The sequence below is a fragment of the Pterocles gutturalis genome, unplaced genomic scaffold (genome assembly GCF_000699245.1).
Source record: "Pterocles gutturalis isolate BGI_N339 unplaced genomic scaffold, ASM69924v1 scaffold39621, whole genome shotgun sequence".
NCBI classification, from domain to species: domain Eukaryota; kingdom Metazoa; phylum Chordata; class Aves; order Pterocliformes; family Pteroclidae; genus Pterocles; species Pterocles gutturalis.
In genome coordinates, this window is record NW_010106875.1 from 66,152 (window position 1) to 81,066 (window position 14,915).

Here is a 14,915-nt window from a genome sequence, read left to right on the forward strand (position 1 = left end):
ATTAATTGCTACTTGCTTAGAAGTCTGGATGAACTGTTGTGTGAGCAACCAGATGCTGTTCATGGACAGACACTAATGCTCCAAGCACTTGGTATGCTGCAAAAATTAAAGGTGGTCTCATACAGGAGTGGTATGTCAAGAAGATCTGCAGTTCCTGCTTCCTCCCAGTGCCGTTAGGATGCCTCTTGCCATTCAGCATCCTTTAATTTCTGCCATCTCCCATGGATCTAACCAGGACACAGCCCCTTCTCCTGCGAAGGGCTGCAGCTAACCTTATGCTTTCCTGAATGCATCAGCAGCCACTTTCTCTGGGGAACGCCACTTGCAGCGTAACCCCTCGTCTCCTTTTCCGTGACCATATTGCTGCCTGCTAAATTCACAGCATTGTAATTTCCTTCTGTAGTTCTTATCTTACTTTTCCATGAACAAGATTATATTCTATGAAAACAGAATTACAGCAGTGTTGAAAACTTACCCTGTTGTTCAGCCCAATTAACAAGATGTTTTACCTGTGTTTTACTGAGGATCTTTGGTGCCGACTCATTTGCACTACAGCCTGCTGTGATCAAGTAAAAACCATGATGATTCCCTTTGTGCGCTAGTACTGCTGAGGCCCATTAATCCCAAACTCAGGAGTGAAGGAGAGGAAGGGTTCTCACAAACCCCACGTAATGAGACTGTTAGACTTTGGCCTTTACTAATTCACTTTCCAGTTTTCTGAATAGGTGTTTCCATGTGACTGTACCACTGGACTTAGCAGAACTGTCCTGCTTTACATCAGTCTTATTATATGAAGACATGAGAGGATGAAAAGACTGAGAGGAGTGGGGTTTTTTTGTCATTCCTTTTAAACTGGGAGCTGGGACAGCCTCCTTACTTCTGGTCTCCCTCCTTTCTTTCTTTCCTTCCTTCTGTCCTCCCTTCCTCTGCATCACTTGTTTCCCTGACTCCTCCTACATGAACACATTTGAAACTCATCGGTTTAATACAGGTAACTTCACTGAAATTAATCCTGTTTTACAGGATGGCATCTGAAACTAATATCAGGTCTGGTCTCTTGTTTCAATACTACTCATAATGTATAGGGAGTAATATACAGCATTTACTATGACACTGTACTAGAGGGAAATAGGAAGAAAGGCAGCAAAGTTAACTCTCTTAGTTTCAAATATTTCTGTAAATCACAGCTGAACTATGGTTCATTTATTACCACTAACAAAAAAGATTAACAGAGAGAGAGAAAGAAACATCACCTGTGTCAAGAGAAAGCATGTGGATATTCTGGGTTCAACTCCTGAGGAGTATCCAGGAAAAATCAGCTTCTAAGCATGTGTTACTAGGTACTGAGATGGACAAAACTAATGGCAGACAATCTCATCACACTGGTACTCATGGAAGGGATCAGAATGTTAAATTAAAAAAATAAAAGAAACCCTACAAGTTAGTAGTTCCTGTTACTTGTGAAATAGTTGGAAATTTTTAAACTTTTAAGATGATAGCATGTTGTACTACTCCAGCTTTAACTTCAACCTGAAGGACTTCCCTGTGTCAGGAGTCATTCGTATATGTGAGCCAGGAGATCCTTAAGCTTATTTCAGAGTTTGCATTAAATTGAACTCTTTTGAAAGGAAAACCTTAAAGGATAGAAAGTTTCTGCAAGATATTGGAACCACTGAATTTATTCAGAAAGGCTCTTTGCATAGCTTTTTAGCATACAAAGCAATACAGAAAGAAAATGTCTCATTTCTTTCATCAGGAGTTTCATCTCTACTTCTTTAATGTTCAGTGGCAAAATGAATTATACTACAGAAAGCCTTGGTGCCTCTCCTCAAACACCCTGATCTTGCACGATACTGAGCTTTCTTGAAAGACAGATCAGGATGGAAATACTTGACATCTTGCAAAATGGGCCAAGAAAAGATCATCAAATGCTAATGAGCACAGGTGGTGAGTGAAACTGGGTGATTTAAGCACACCAGTTTCACAAGTGTGTAGCAGAATTACAGACCTAGTCAGCCGACCAGACTCTAATGCTCTGCTTCCCTTCCAGCCACTACAGGACTTGACACACTCTGAGCTGGTGGACAGGACTTATGTCACCAGGATGGAGGGTCAAAACCAATAGCACTGGAACATGGGCAGGAGTAAAATCCCCCCAGGACACCTGTACTGAATAAACCATGGGAGACTGCTCGTGTGTGAATAAACACAGTGACTATTTAATTACCTCAATTCCTGAGAACCTAGATTTGTTTACAGAAAATGAAGGACCATTTTCCTTAGTGACATATTACAGTAGATATATTTAAAAAGCTAATTGCACTTGGGAGTTAAAGATAAATTGACATGCTCTTAAATACATACATTTCTTTTTCTTTCCTGTTCTCTAATGAGTTCATAATTTAATTGGAGAAGCTGCTAGATTCCCTCCAAATACTAGTGAAAATCTCAAAGGAGAACAAGCTGCTTATGCAAGTGTTCTTGTAAAGAGAGAGTATTCAAGTACAGTAAATAAATACTAGAAACAAGAATGGTATTCAGTTGTCTCCTTAAAAGCTTGAAGCCTACATATCTTCGCATTGATACTTTGGTTCTGAGCTCAACATTAATGAAAACATTTTCTATTATAAATAAAACTAAAGCACTTCTGTATATTACCACTTCCCTAGGGCAAAGTTCTGCTTTTGGACAAATTACAGAGGGATATTATTACAGTGTTGCCAAGTGTATGCCAGAGTAACATACGGATTGAATCCAATTAATCCATCCATAGGATGGAGCTGTAGAATAAGCCAGAGGATGAAACCTGGTACAACCCAGCCTTCACGGTGTGGCCACCCGCCGAAGGCTGCAGCGCCAACTGCTAGCTCGGGAGGGCAGATCAGCTCATCTGAAGAGGAAGGGCCCTCCCCAGCCCCAAACCCACCATAGCAGCACTGGGTGGGTCAGGGGCAGAGCTGGCAGGAGGGGTAGGCTGACTAAAAAGACAAAAAAGCCCCAACCCCCTAAGTAGAAAATTTCCTTCAGAGTAATTTATTCAGATTCTGAGATGGATTTAAATTTAGAAGAGAGAAATGTGAGAGCAAGAAACTGTTGAAACTGAGAATATTTTTCACTTGCATAGTGCGAGTGAGACATTTCTGCTGCTGCTGGAACTGCAACCATAGCTCAGACAAGGTCAGGAGACCCTGGGGCTTAAATACAGAACCTTGGAGGTGAGTAGAGTATAAAAATAAATTCCAAAGGGCTTAATAACATTGTACAGAGACTGGATATTCTGGTGTCAGAAGGAAAATGGTGTCTCTTAGATCAAAACCTAATCACGCAAAAGCAATAAGACCTTTGTTTTAGCCAGCTAGTCATTCTGTCACCCACTGGGGCAATGTTTTTTTACTAGCATCTAGACTTACAGTTACTTTACAGTGTATAAATGTCCACATCACTGACAATATAGCGTTTGAAGAAGAAATATTTTGGAATGAATGCAGTTAAACCCTTAGCAGCCTAATCCAAAATCTGCTAGGAACATTTTGCTTAACTTCAAAGGAATTATTATCAGCATTTTAGTAAACTTCTACCAAAAAAAAAAAAAAAAAAAAGTTAAAAAAGGGAGCTGTGCCTCACAGATTACTGCCAGGACTGTCCTTCACATGGAATCGAAGACAGGCAGAGCCTGCAGACAGTCCAGGCCACATCTGCAGGCAACAAAGTGAGAGAAACCTTCCTGAGGTTACCACACAGGACACCCTCCGATTCTCTGCAGCAAGGCCAGACAAGGGGAAAAATGCCTGCTCTTTCTTAGTTTCCCATCCCAGAAGACTTTATTTATGCATTAGTTGACCTTTCTAGCCATTAGGACCATCTTGCTTCAGCAGTTAATTAACACAAGTGCCATAATTTAATACAGTTAATGCTACTTGATGCCCTTTAATGTACCTTCCATTAGTGATATTATTGTAGTATTACCCTGTAAATTAAAATGAGATCAAGACTAAGAGAGGCTCTCTTTAATTAAGGTACTGGCACACTACATCGTCCATTATTCACTAGAAAAAAACACTCTGATTTAGTGAAGCAGACCATCAGTAAGTCAGAATTAGTTCACGTGGATTATTAGGTTTCTTGAATAATGTGAGCACAAACACCCACATTCGTTTTTTTTTTTTTTTATCATCTTAACAAATACACAATGGAAGTAGTAAATTGAAGATGAATAAACAGGTGGTAATAGAGGAGGTAAGGCGTTCATTGAGAGTACACAGGTTTTCATCCCTAATGCAACATACTTTAGGCTTATTTCACACTAAAATGCAAAGCAGTGAAAAAACAAACCCTATATTAAGAGGGCAGATCTCCTATGTATAATTAACTGTGAAGTATTAACCACCCCGGTATATTAAATATGGCAGCTCTAAGATGGATGCTTGTCACTGTCATTGATTCTTAAAATACAGTATGAAACAAATTGCATTTTATGCTGCCTTTAGAAATGTGCTATTATGAGCTTTGGTGATTTTAACTATATTTAACCTACAGGTTATTTTTTTTCTTCAGTAAAAGGACTAACTTTAAAATGTGTCTGCTAGCATCACTCACCCACCACGTCAAGCTCCTTGGTAACATCCCTTTGTATCCCATCCTCATGGAACAGTCTAGTCTAGCTTCACCAAATGTATATAAATATCTAAGTCTCAAAAGCCCAGAATATGAAACATTGTAGCAAAAATAAAATAGTAAGTTAATTTCCAGTTAATATCCTAAATAAATGTGCAGGGGCTGGAAAGGTCAGCTGAATCAGAAACAGCGGCACAAACGCCTGGTAACCCTTGCTCCCCTCCTTTGTGCTCCCACGCTGAAGGCACGCCAGGGCACGTGCCTGTAATGCCGATTTGGAGATCATTCAGGGAAAGCCCTATAAGGTTTCTCCTAGGACACAAAAAATACCTAAATCCGGGTGACAGTGGGCCTATTTCAGGTTACCGTTGGTGCGACTAAGTAATCAGGGGCCGCATACTGCACCCCACAGCTACTTAGCAATAAGCAAGCCCATAAATTCTTTAACAAGGAGGGCTCACTACATATTGCAGAAAAGGCCACCAGATCCCTGAAGAGCTGTTCTTCTCATTAGCAGAGAAATTCCCATGAATCTAATCTAGTGAGGTACTAATACACATCAGATATTTCTTTTAAAGCACGTATCCAATTACTACAGCATTTAGACAACAAGCATCAGCATCAGATAAGTTCTCTGTACAATCACGCTGCATTTCTATAGATAATTTTTCACAAGATTTCCATGACCCAGATGTGCTTGGAAGGTTTCTGTTTCTAATTTGCATGCAATGAATTTTTTTTTAATCCTTCAGATGCTTTCTCTGATAACGTCCTGACAGTCTAATTGAAGTCAGACTAAGCTCCAAACGGGTTTTCAGATGGGGAGCAGCTTTTCCTTAAAACGTGTGGACCTTCAAATCCTGAGCTTTGATATGACCCCTCTGTAGAGCCCAATGGAGAAAGGATACACATTAAATAGAACATACATGTTATTTTTTTATATGCTGAGGATAATGTTACTAGATTATTTCAAACAGCATCTTAAGCTGCCCCTGATCTACTTAGCCCTCTCAAGAGACAAGGGAACTAATGAGAGTTACAATAAGAATTCTTAAACCAGCAACATTTATCTTATACTGTCACACATTCAATTAGTGATTCTGGATGTATAGGGTGTGGACACAGAAGACCGTAACGACATGTTAACTCTACAGTCCTAAGAAATACATTTTGCTGAAATATAGAAATATACTGGCACTGCAAAAGCTCTTAAGCATTCAAATCTGCATGTGGCATCCTTTATATAAAGTTAGAGGAATACTTTTCAATAGATTACATCACTGTAATTTGATTCTATTTTGATTTTATGCATCAATTTTTGCAATATGGAAATGCTTATGAACATGAAAGGCTCATATAAAAGAGGTAGAAAATGGCAAACTTGCTACAAGAGTAATAAAAATGTAGTTACCAGTGTTTTGTATATTACTGTCTGTATTTTTTTTCACTCAGTCCTATGCCTACAAAAAGTGCCCTGGCCTTCCAAGATACATTAGTTTTTCTGTTCATTTTGATACTTAGCTTTTCTTAAAAAACAAAACAAAACAAAAACCCCCTCTCCCCCATGTTTTTAATAAGGAAGATTTGAAGTCTCTATAGAAGAAACAGAGAAGAAGGAAAAGGTACGTTACAGAGGTGAGTGGATTGCTAACAGAGAAGGTCCCATTTATTTCTTCTGAACAAATTAGCATCCAAGATGCATGTAAAGGGTATCACCCTCCTGCTTGAGGTCATCAGTCAATTGCTAGTTTGAGTTGGGAAGAAAATTTCCCAGTAGGAATGTCATTGCACAGTTATTATTTTTGGGGCTACAGCACCTGATACCAGCCACTGCTTGCACCAGAGGGAGTATCTGTCTTGAACCCAGCTGAGTAATCATCTTTGTTATATTCAAATCAGTCTCTCTAAAACACTGTTAGTTTTTTCCATTTTACTTCAGCTTCACTGCATTTCAGAGCTAATTAAAGTACAAGGACTAGACTCTAATTTCTGCTGCCTTCCTTGTTCACAGGCATAGCTGGACCTGGTGGGAAGGGTCCTCACAAGGGCTGCTGTATCAATCACAGCTTACATTAAAGGCCTGAACAAGTCAAATGATAAAACAGAATCTCTCTTTTTAGTTAACTGCCATCAGATCAGGCTTCAGCTGCATAAAAGCAGAAAGTGTCCTAATGCCAGGGTAAATTCCTGAACCAGCGTAAGAAACTGTTAATACTATGCTGCCCGTGAGACCTAGGTCTCAAGATCCCAGGCTAGTTAACAGCGAACACCCGGGAATTTGTGCCACTGAATCAGAAACTTCCAGTGCGACCAGAAACAGATTTCAGCTGAGACAGATTTCCAATGAACGTGTCTCAGCAGAAAATGTCATCATGTTTGGGGAAATAAATGGTTTTGAATAACCTCTAAAACCAAACACACATGCTGTTTCTAAAGGTATATATTCTCTTACCTTCCATATACCCTTATGTCTGAAATTGCATAAAAGTAGCGTGCCAGGTGTTGCTCATCTACATATATTTCCCCAGTTGCTGGCCTAAGCAGTCTTATCCTCAGATCTGTGATGGTAAAGAAATCTCTTAACTTCTTGGTTGTGTCAAGCTGGCCATAAAGAGAAGCCATGTTATGAAGCCGAGGTCCAGCAAAAAAAGCAAATCTATCTTTGATTTCAAAGTGGATTATTTTACTATTTGTCATGTACCCAGTAGAATACTCCTCCGTGCAAATGATTTCTAGGACTGTGTGCTGTGATAAATCCCTCACTGATTTTGGATCCATGTGGAAAGCATCTAAGCAGTCTGTGGCATAGTATTGATAGGGCTGCCATGTTCGTCCATAGTCAAGTGATTTCTCCAGGATCATTTGGTCTGGACGGCCAGATTCAAAAGTGATAACTATGTTATCTGTCAGCTCAATGGTTTTGTTCCAGGAGAGTGTAATATTAACATGAAGAGGCTTTGGATAATCCTTCCAAGTCGTGGACTGCCAAAATGTGGAGGGATGTCTTCCTTCAAGATCGAACATCAGTTCCGGAGGATGAGCCAGTTCTTGGGTACTCGCATCACATTCATTATTGCACATATAGGGATTCCCCTGGAAAAGAGCAAAGTGGTGTTACAAGAGGCATGGTATAGGACACTGTGACACATAGAGATGTTTATTGTCTGGCACATGAGAACTGCTTCTTTTCCTCCAGAATTGAAACCACGAAAGAAAACACAAATGCTTGCAAGGAATACCTTTATCTTAATGAGATTTATTCTGGCTATTCTACCTGTTGAAGTAAATGTACAAACACATATACAGCACCCTTGCTTTTATAACATAAACATTTTTCTTGGTATGTTTTAGAGAAAAAATTTACCCTGAATAACTCAGACCAGCAACTGAGTCACAGAAAACTAAGAACAGTAAGCAAGTCTCTAATAGCCCAGTAACTCTGACTGTTCCTAGAAAGATGCAGCAGCCGTCATACTTTTTAAAACAAGTATGTTCCTCAAGAGCTCCATTCACAAAATAAGTAATTTTTCTGGTAAGTGTTCTGAGGTCAGCAGTGCAGCCCATATGTTCTTGGTATGGACCAGTACACCTCCAAGCTTCCTTTCTCCCAGGCATTAAATTTATCATGCGTAATTGCGCTCCCAGGTTAGTACTGGCTTCCCTTAAAATATTTACACTTGCCACCAGAAGCCATTAGAAAAACAGTGCTCTGCCAGCTCTGGGGCTTGATTCAGACATCTGCCATCTTATTACAGGGTAGCGAAGTACTTCAGGAAAAACTTTTCATGAGGCACTAGCTCCAATTTATCAGGACAAGATAATCCAGCACTTGATTAGGTGGGAGATGTCAGCAGCTCCAGCTGGAACATTGCCGAGGTGGCTGGAGGTCTGAACTGGGGCTTGAGTTAAAAACAGCAACAAAAAAAGCTTGCCAATAGTGCACAGCTTTTACTGCTGCTTGTCCTCTGTAGCAAGGTGAAAGTGAATTATTCTCTTCTGCTCTTTTGATGCATTAACTTGCACACTACAATCTTCTGCTTCTCCTCAAAGGCTATTTTGTCTGCAGATTGGGGATCTCTTGCAGCAGTTGCCAAGCTATCAGATCCCGTAGGCTGCACTGAATCACGTCTATCTAATTTCAGGTTTCAACAGTACGTTAATGTTTTGCTACTCGTTCATTCTGCATTTGTTCCAGAGAGCAACCGCTGCTCTGTATCCTTCCCTCCACCTTACATATAGACTGTGGAAGAAGCCATGCCTCTTTGCACTGATGGGCAGCACTGCTGGGGAAAAAGATGCGTGTGCCCAAACCTGGCAGTGCTTGATAGGAGCGTAAGTGTAGCTGTTATCGTCATTAATCAGAGTTCCCCTCACCTACCCTGAAAACAGAACAAGCCCTGGTATGATAATCAACCTTTGCTTTTCTTATAATTAGAGTTACGCTTCTCTCCAGCTCAAAGCATCAGGGCAATGAAGCAACTCAATGCCATTCAATGTGGGAAAGGGGTTTCAAACATGAGTTTCCACCTTGGCCACTGCTCTGCTCCTTGACATGCTCCCACGAAACACAAGCAAAAGGCCTTCAGAACTCACCTTGACCTCCCCACTGGCAACCTCCTCTCACCTGGGCAGGAAAATACTGTTTTCTTTCTCTCTCTCTTTCCCATTAACACAGCTGAATGCTAAAACTGACAATGATTCACTGAGACTCAAAGTTAGGAAAAAAAACCCACAAGACAACAAAAAGGGTTCTTTCAAAAGCAGCACACTGCTTGTTACACTGATAGCTTCAAAGCATGCAGCTGTAACTGAAAATACTCCGTAAAACGTGTCTATAATAAGTCCCTGATACAGCTCTGATTTCAAGCTCATGGTTGCTATTTCTATGCCTTCCTTTTGAATAAAACAGTGAAAATCAAAAATAAGTTTCAAGCAGAACAGTGAAAACATCGAATTTTTTATTATTTAAGCTCCATTTAATATATCAGAGACAAAGGCCAGGATCTGCTAACTTAGGCCTTTTCTTTGCCGTAGGGAAAATACATATCGTGTGGAATCTGTAAGGTTCCAGACCCTTTCTCTATATGTAAATATCAATTTTTCAGAAAATGCTCAGAGTTGAGTAAATCACACCTTTCTGAGGTTTACTAGAAAAATCTGGTTACTTCTGTGCCTGTCACCATGAAGCTGCCTGTGTACATATAATGTATATGCTTCTGTCATCGCTTTGGTAAAAGCAGCTTCACTGGCAGGTCATGGGTATCGAAATGCAGCAAATAAATGTTCCTGGGTAGCCAGACAGGTGCATTAAGCACTGCTGAGGGATGGCTTTTGTTTCCTGCTCCACAAGCAACCCCTGAGTCTGTTGCGATTCTTCATGTTAAAAAGTAAAGCCGCTCTGATCTGCTAGTCTCTAAATGCTGGAAGAGGCATGTTTTATGACTTCCAGCAGGTAACCCAGATTGTGTGGGATGTATTGTTTCCTTCTGTATATAAGAGCTGATTTCTTTTGTTCCCCTTTTCTTTCACCTTTTCCTTTTCAGCAAAAGCTGAGGTGCCAATATAATCAGAGAACAGAGGGAGCCGAGGCTCTAACAAAACACAAGCTAGTGTGAACACAGTGAGATCAGGAGAGCTGGTAGCAATAAGGTACATAAAGAATGGTGCAGTGAATGCTAAAACTCAGCCCTAGCTTGCTACTGAATGGTAGTCTACATCTCTGTGGGAACAAAGCTTTTTGGGAAAGATTTCAACTAATGGCAGAGTATAGCGAGAAATGGGTCAGAATCATAGGGATGTCCTTCACCTGAAACTCTCACCAGTGGTCACATCAGAGGCAAAACTCGTCACAGAAACCATGGGGTAAGGATGTCACTGCACATGAGAATCCTAATAAAAAGCTTCAGGCATATCCTCCCCCATAAAGTGAATTACTCTTTTAATTTTGTAGTGCACAATTCTCTTCTAAGAGGTGAATGATTTGACGACACCAAAATAACCTGTATGGAGTTGAGTATTCCAGAGAGGAAATTAGGAGAAAAATATCTACGCCAATACAAGCTGATAAAACAAACGTCCTGAATTCTAACACAAGGAGGGGGAGAGAAATGACAAGTTTAGGTAAGTTCCTCTCTGCCTACTGACATGGCAGTCACTGATGTAATTTTGAAACATTTAATATGATTATTGCTTCAGAGGCTTGGAGTCAGATTCCCATTTTCTCTACCAGCAACTTGGCTTTAAACTGATTCTAATTAATCTTAAACGTAATTTGCATGTTAAGTCATACATACATTATCAAAACAGTGTAAAAGGGGTCTTACCCTACATGAACGTCCTTTAGTACGTGTTATATGAAAATAATTAATTTAACTGGGATTAGTTACATATTTTAATGTCTTGATCTTTGTGATAATCTCTTTAAGACCTCTGTCTCAGCAAAATTAATACAATAAAGAGAAACTTTCCCCAGTTTATGAAAACTAAGCCCATTCTGTGTTGGAAACATCTAAAAGACCGGAGTATTAGCAGCTGTAAGTAATTTTGTGACCAGCAGGCAGCTGTAGATAGATCTTCAGTTAAGCTTTCCAAGCAGCAGCTCTTCTGCTGGACAAGGTGGAAAATATTTATAACTTTGAAAAGTTATATTTAAGCCATTAGGAGATTTCTAAATAATTAAACAGTAATAAATACTTCTAAACACTTTGCTGTTAATTAGCATAAAAGGTAGCTGAGGCTTTCCCAACACCACGACCTTCTAAAAGAAACCCACGATTTTCCTGTACAGCAATTGGAGATTGATATTAAATGTCTCCTTGCAGGCAGGCAAATTAAGTTACTATTTATTTAGTTTTAGGCCACTCATGAAATTAAAAATATTACCAAAACTACCTACATAGTCTAAAAGTTTTGGCTTTAGGGAGAGGTACCATTTTTTAGACATGGCGAGGGCATGCAGCTGTATCACGCAGTGTGATCACGCTCAGCTTCGGCTGGAAAAAGCAGAGCTACCTGAGAAGCTGCTGACTAGGGCTGACTGGTCCCAGTAGGGTTTCTCCTCAATTAGCTGGATTTAGTTTGTTTTAGCACACAGTGTTGTCTGTTTGTGCCAGCCAGCTTGAACTTTTATAGTGGTGTCTGAGGTGGTCTGCAAGTGTCCCTGCCTGGGATGGGACACTGGGGCTGGCCTTGTGCCCACTGGGCAGGAGAGTGTCTTATCAAGTGCATCTTCAGGAACAACATGGTGATGGACAGGACAGTGACCCTAGAGAGAGGATTTGGTTAAAAACAGAGGTCTAGCAGTACTATGACCTTTGAACGTCAGCTGGGGAGCCCGCAGTGGTGCCACAGCTGCTGTTTGAGGCTTAAAGTCTGAGCGCTGCTGCTCTGGCGAAGCCACCCGTCTCTCATCAGGACAACTCCTCAGTGGCATCCACACAGGCTTAGGGCTTGATTGAAGATGTTGCTTCTTTCAATCTGTTTGCTGTCCACACTAACACCTCATGGACTTTTTTAACTCAGGAATAAAGACAGGGGGGCTTAACCTTTCTGCAGCATGAATATTGGAAGCTGTATCACAGATTACATGCTGTAATAGACACCTGGCTAAATCCCTACAGAGGATTATAACTTGCGTTTTCAAACTGGTGAAGGCTACTGAGGTTAAGCAGGCCAAGATTTTAAGAAGCAAAACAAATGTTCAAGAAGTGAGTCACAGCAACCAATTTTTATACCTCTGCCTCAAAGTAGTTAGCTCAGATGCACAAGACAAGAAATAAATACAGACTCATGTTTGGATTGAGGTTGTGCAGTATATTACCACATTCAAACCACACTTTTGGAAATACTGGAGTATTTCTGTTTTCCTTTCCAAGTGATTATTACATGTAGTTTGCTTGGTACTGTGCTGTACATTGTAGATGACTAATTAGACAGTAATAGCTAATACCAGCAATTGCCCTAATGCTTACATTTTGCATGTGGTTTCTAACCAGGAATTACTTGTTTACCATGACAGAGCCAGATTACGAAACCACTAATTGGGAGATACTGCTCATTAGGCATTGTCTTACTAAGGGCAAGCAGTCGGTGTGGTGGAAGATTGGCAAGGCACAGAATCTGTCGCACAATAATTGATGTTATCAAACTCACTACATCCATTAGCTGGTCTGAGAGCATCTCGGTCAATGTCTGCAGAATTATTGTTGTGATGAAGAGAAGGATTGCTGTAGACAAGAACATTTTACCATCAATAGCCTTTCATCACTGCAGTGACAGCATTTTAAGTTAAAAATGATTTAAGTTAAGAAAGAAAAAGTGCTAAAATCTCAGTGGAAGATTTGACACTCTAGCTCCCAAGAGAGAGGCATCTGGATGGCCAGACAAGCCCTTTGAACTCTGAGCTGCAGGCTAAACAAGATACATTCCCCAAAACCAGCAAAAAGGAAATAAAAGCATGTTTAAATCAATAACTTCTGGGGATACTTAAAAAGACTGAACCAGGGAGGATCTGACTGGCCAAAAATAAATAATAATGCTTAACAACTTCATGCACTTTTAAGCTTGAAAGTACATTGCAGATTATGGCCCTGATCCTGCAACAAGTTGGATGCAAGCATGCCCTTAAAATTCATATTTTTAAAGATAGTTAAGCCTCTAAAGGTCTGGCACTTTGCCTTGTGGAACATAAAGAAGGCTAATTAATCTTCATGACACCTCCGTGAGGTATGGGATCCTATCCCAAATGTACATATAGATGCAGAATTAGAGAGAAATGGTTTTGCATTATGAACTCTGTATTCCCTGATTATAGTGTACTGTTTCCTCCAAAGCTACTTGGTAGATCACGTGAAGGTATTCTTGGCAGCTAGAATAGCTCTCAGATTATTAGAACGTGACTCTTTCCAACACTATGAACTGGAAATGTGTCGTAGGAAAACATTTTAATATTTGCAGCATCAAATGCATTGGTGCATTTGTCAAAAGCACTTAATTCCTAGCAGAACATTCTCTCTTTTTAGTTACTTTAGTTACTTTTTGGAAATGCTTTTCAATCTACTTTATGAAGTAAATGGAGTGTTGTTTCCTCTGAAATATCTCTACCCACTTTTGGGGGGGAAAAGCCTGCTTATTCCTAGTTGGTAATTTTATGCTTCTGAGGCCATCTTTGATTTGGCAACCTTGCTGATGTTATTTTGACCACTTGATCATTCTGGCATTAACAGTTCCTTAAGGCAGATCTATTGGCATTGACCCAAGAGTGGTTTTGTTATTTCAGAAGCTCAGTATTGGTGTTTTCCTCTTGTATCAGCAGGTATCTGGCAATATAATCACTCTCCTATTTATAGCTTTTGCAGTGGTATGAGGTGCATAACACTGGGACCCCATCATGCTTGAGCTCTGGCAGAACAATAGAGCAAATGTTCCAAGAAAACCTGGGGAGGTCAGCCCGTCCATAAGAGCCCTCCTTGGACAAGGGAGCAGAGGGTATTGATCTCCAGCGTTGTTCTGAGCTCATGTCAGTGCATTTTTGTCTGAGCTGCTTTTCCAGCCATCCTGCCCTGCAGGAGCTCGAGCAAGGAAGTCGTGCAGGAGATACAGGGGGTCTCCTCAACTGGGAATAGCTTCTACTGTCAATAACAACAACCTCGAGTGTCTCTGCCTTATATTTTGTGGTCTGATACAGATCTCATCTTACTCTCTGATTATTTATCCATTAATTTAGAATGGGAGCCTTTGGCGGAGAGGGGTAGAAAAAAGGAGCTGTGTCAACCACTGCAGCTGAGAGGTGTCATCCTTGGGCAAAGGAGAGCCAACACAAAGGCAAGTTGGTCTGTTATCACAGACAGATGGTCTCAGTTATTGCAGCAATGACAGAGGGAACACGAGCATCAAAAAACTGAGAAATCAAATCACCTTGGTGGTGACAGGGGGAATCAGGCTGCTGGGAACACTAAAAAAAAAAAAAAAAAAAAATTTTTTTTTTTTTTTTGTTATAAGTTACTGTGTTCAGATTTTTGGTCCACAAACAAAATCTGTGGATAACAAAAAGTCTGAGAAACATGTTCTGAGAGCAGGGAGGGCCCCACAGGCCTTAACAACCCTGACCAGACCCTCCTGGGGCCCTGGCCACCCCCCTGTAATAAGCTCAGGCTGGGGCCTGCCTCTGGCCTTTTGTCCTGGGTGGGCCTCAGTAAGTGCAGCAGGTCTGTCTCCTGCTGCTTCTGCTGGGGCTCCTTTGTGACCCTGCTCCTATCGCCTGCTGTCCCCAGGGCTGCCGAGGGACTGTCCGTGGCTCCTGG

The 14,915-nt window shown here is 40.7% G+C and overlaps 1 protein-coding gene across 1 annotated transcript in view; it reads right to left on the reverse strand.

Annotated features, from left to right (window-relative positions):
• NTNG1 (netrin G1) overlaps positions 1 to 12,792 on the reverse strand; it is a gene marked incomplete at its 3' end in the record, with an annotated part of 69,703 nt that extends 56,911 nt beyond the window's left edge. The window contains exons 1-2 of the mRNA XM_010087924.1: positions 12,643 to 12,792; positions 7,067 to 7,707 (exon numbers count right to left, since the gene is read on the reverse strand). Coding sequence (XP_010086226.1) covers positions 7,067 to 7,707; positions 12,643 to 12,792 — 791 coding nt within the window. The remainder of the gene's footprint in view (positions 1 to 7,066; positions 7,708 to 12,642) is intronic.
• Positions 12,793 to 14,915: the final 2,123 nt, after the last annotated feature.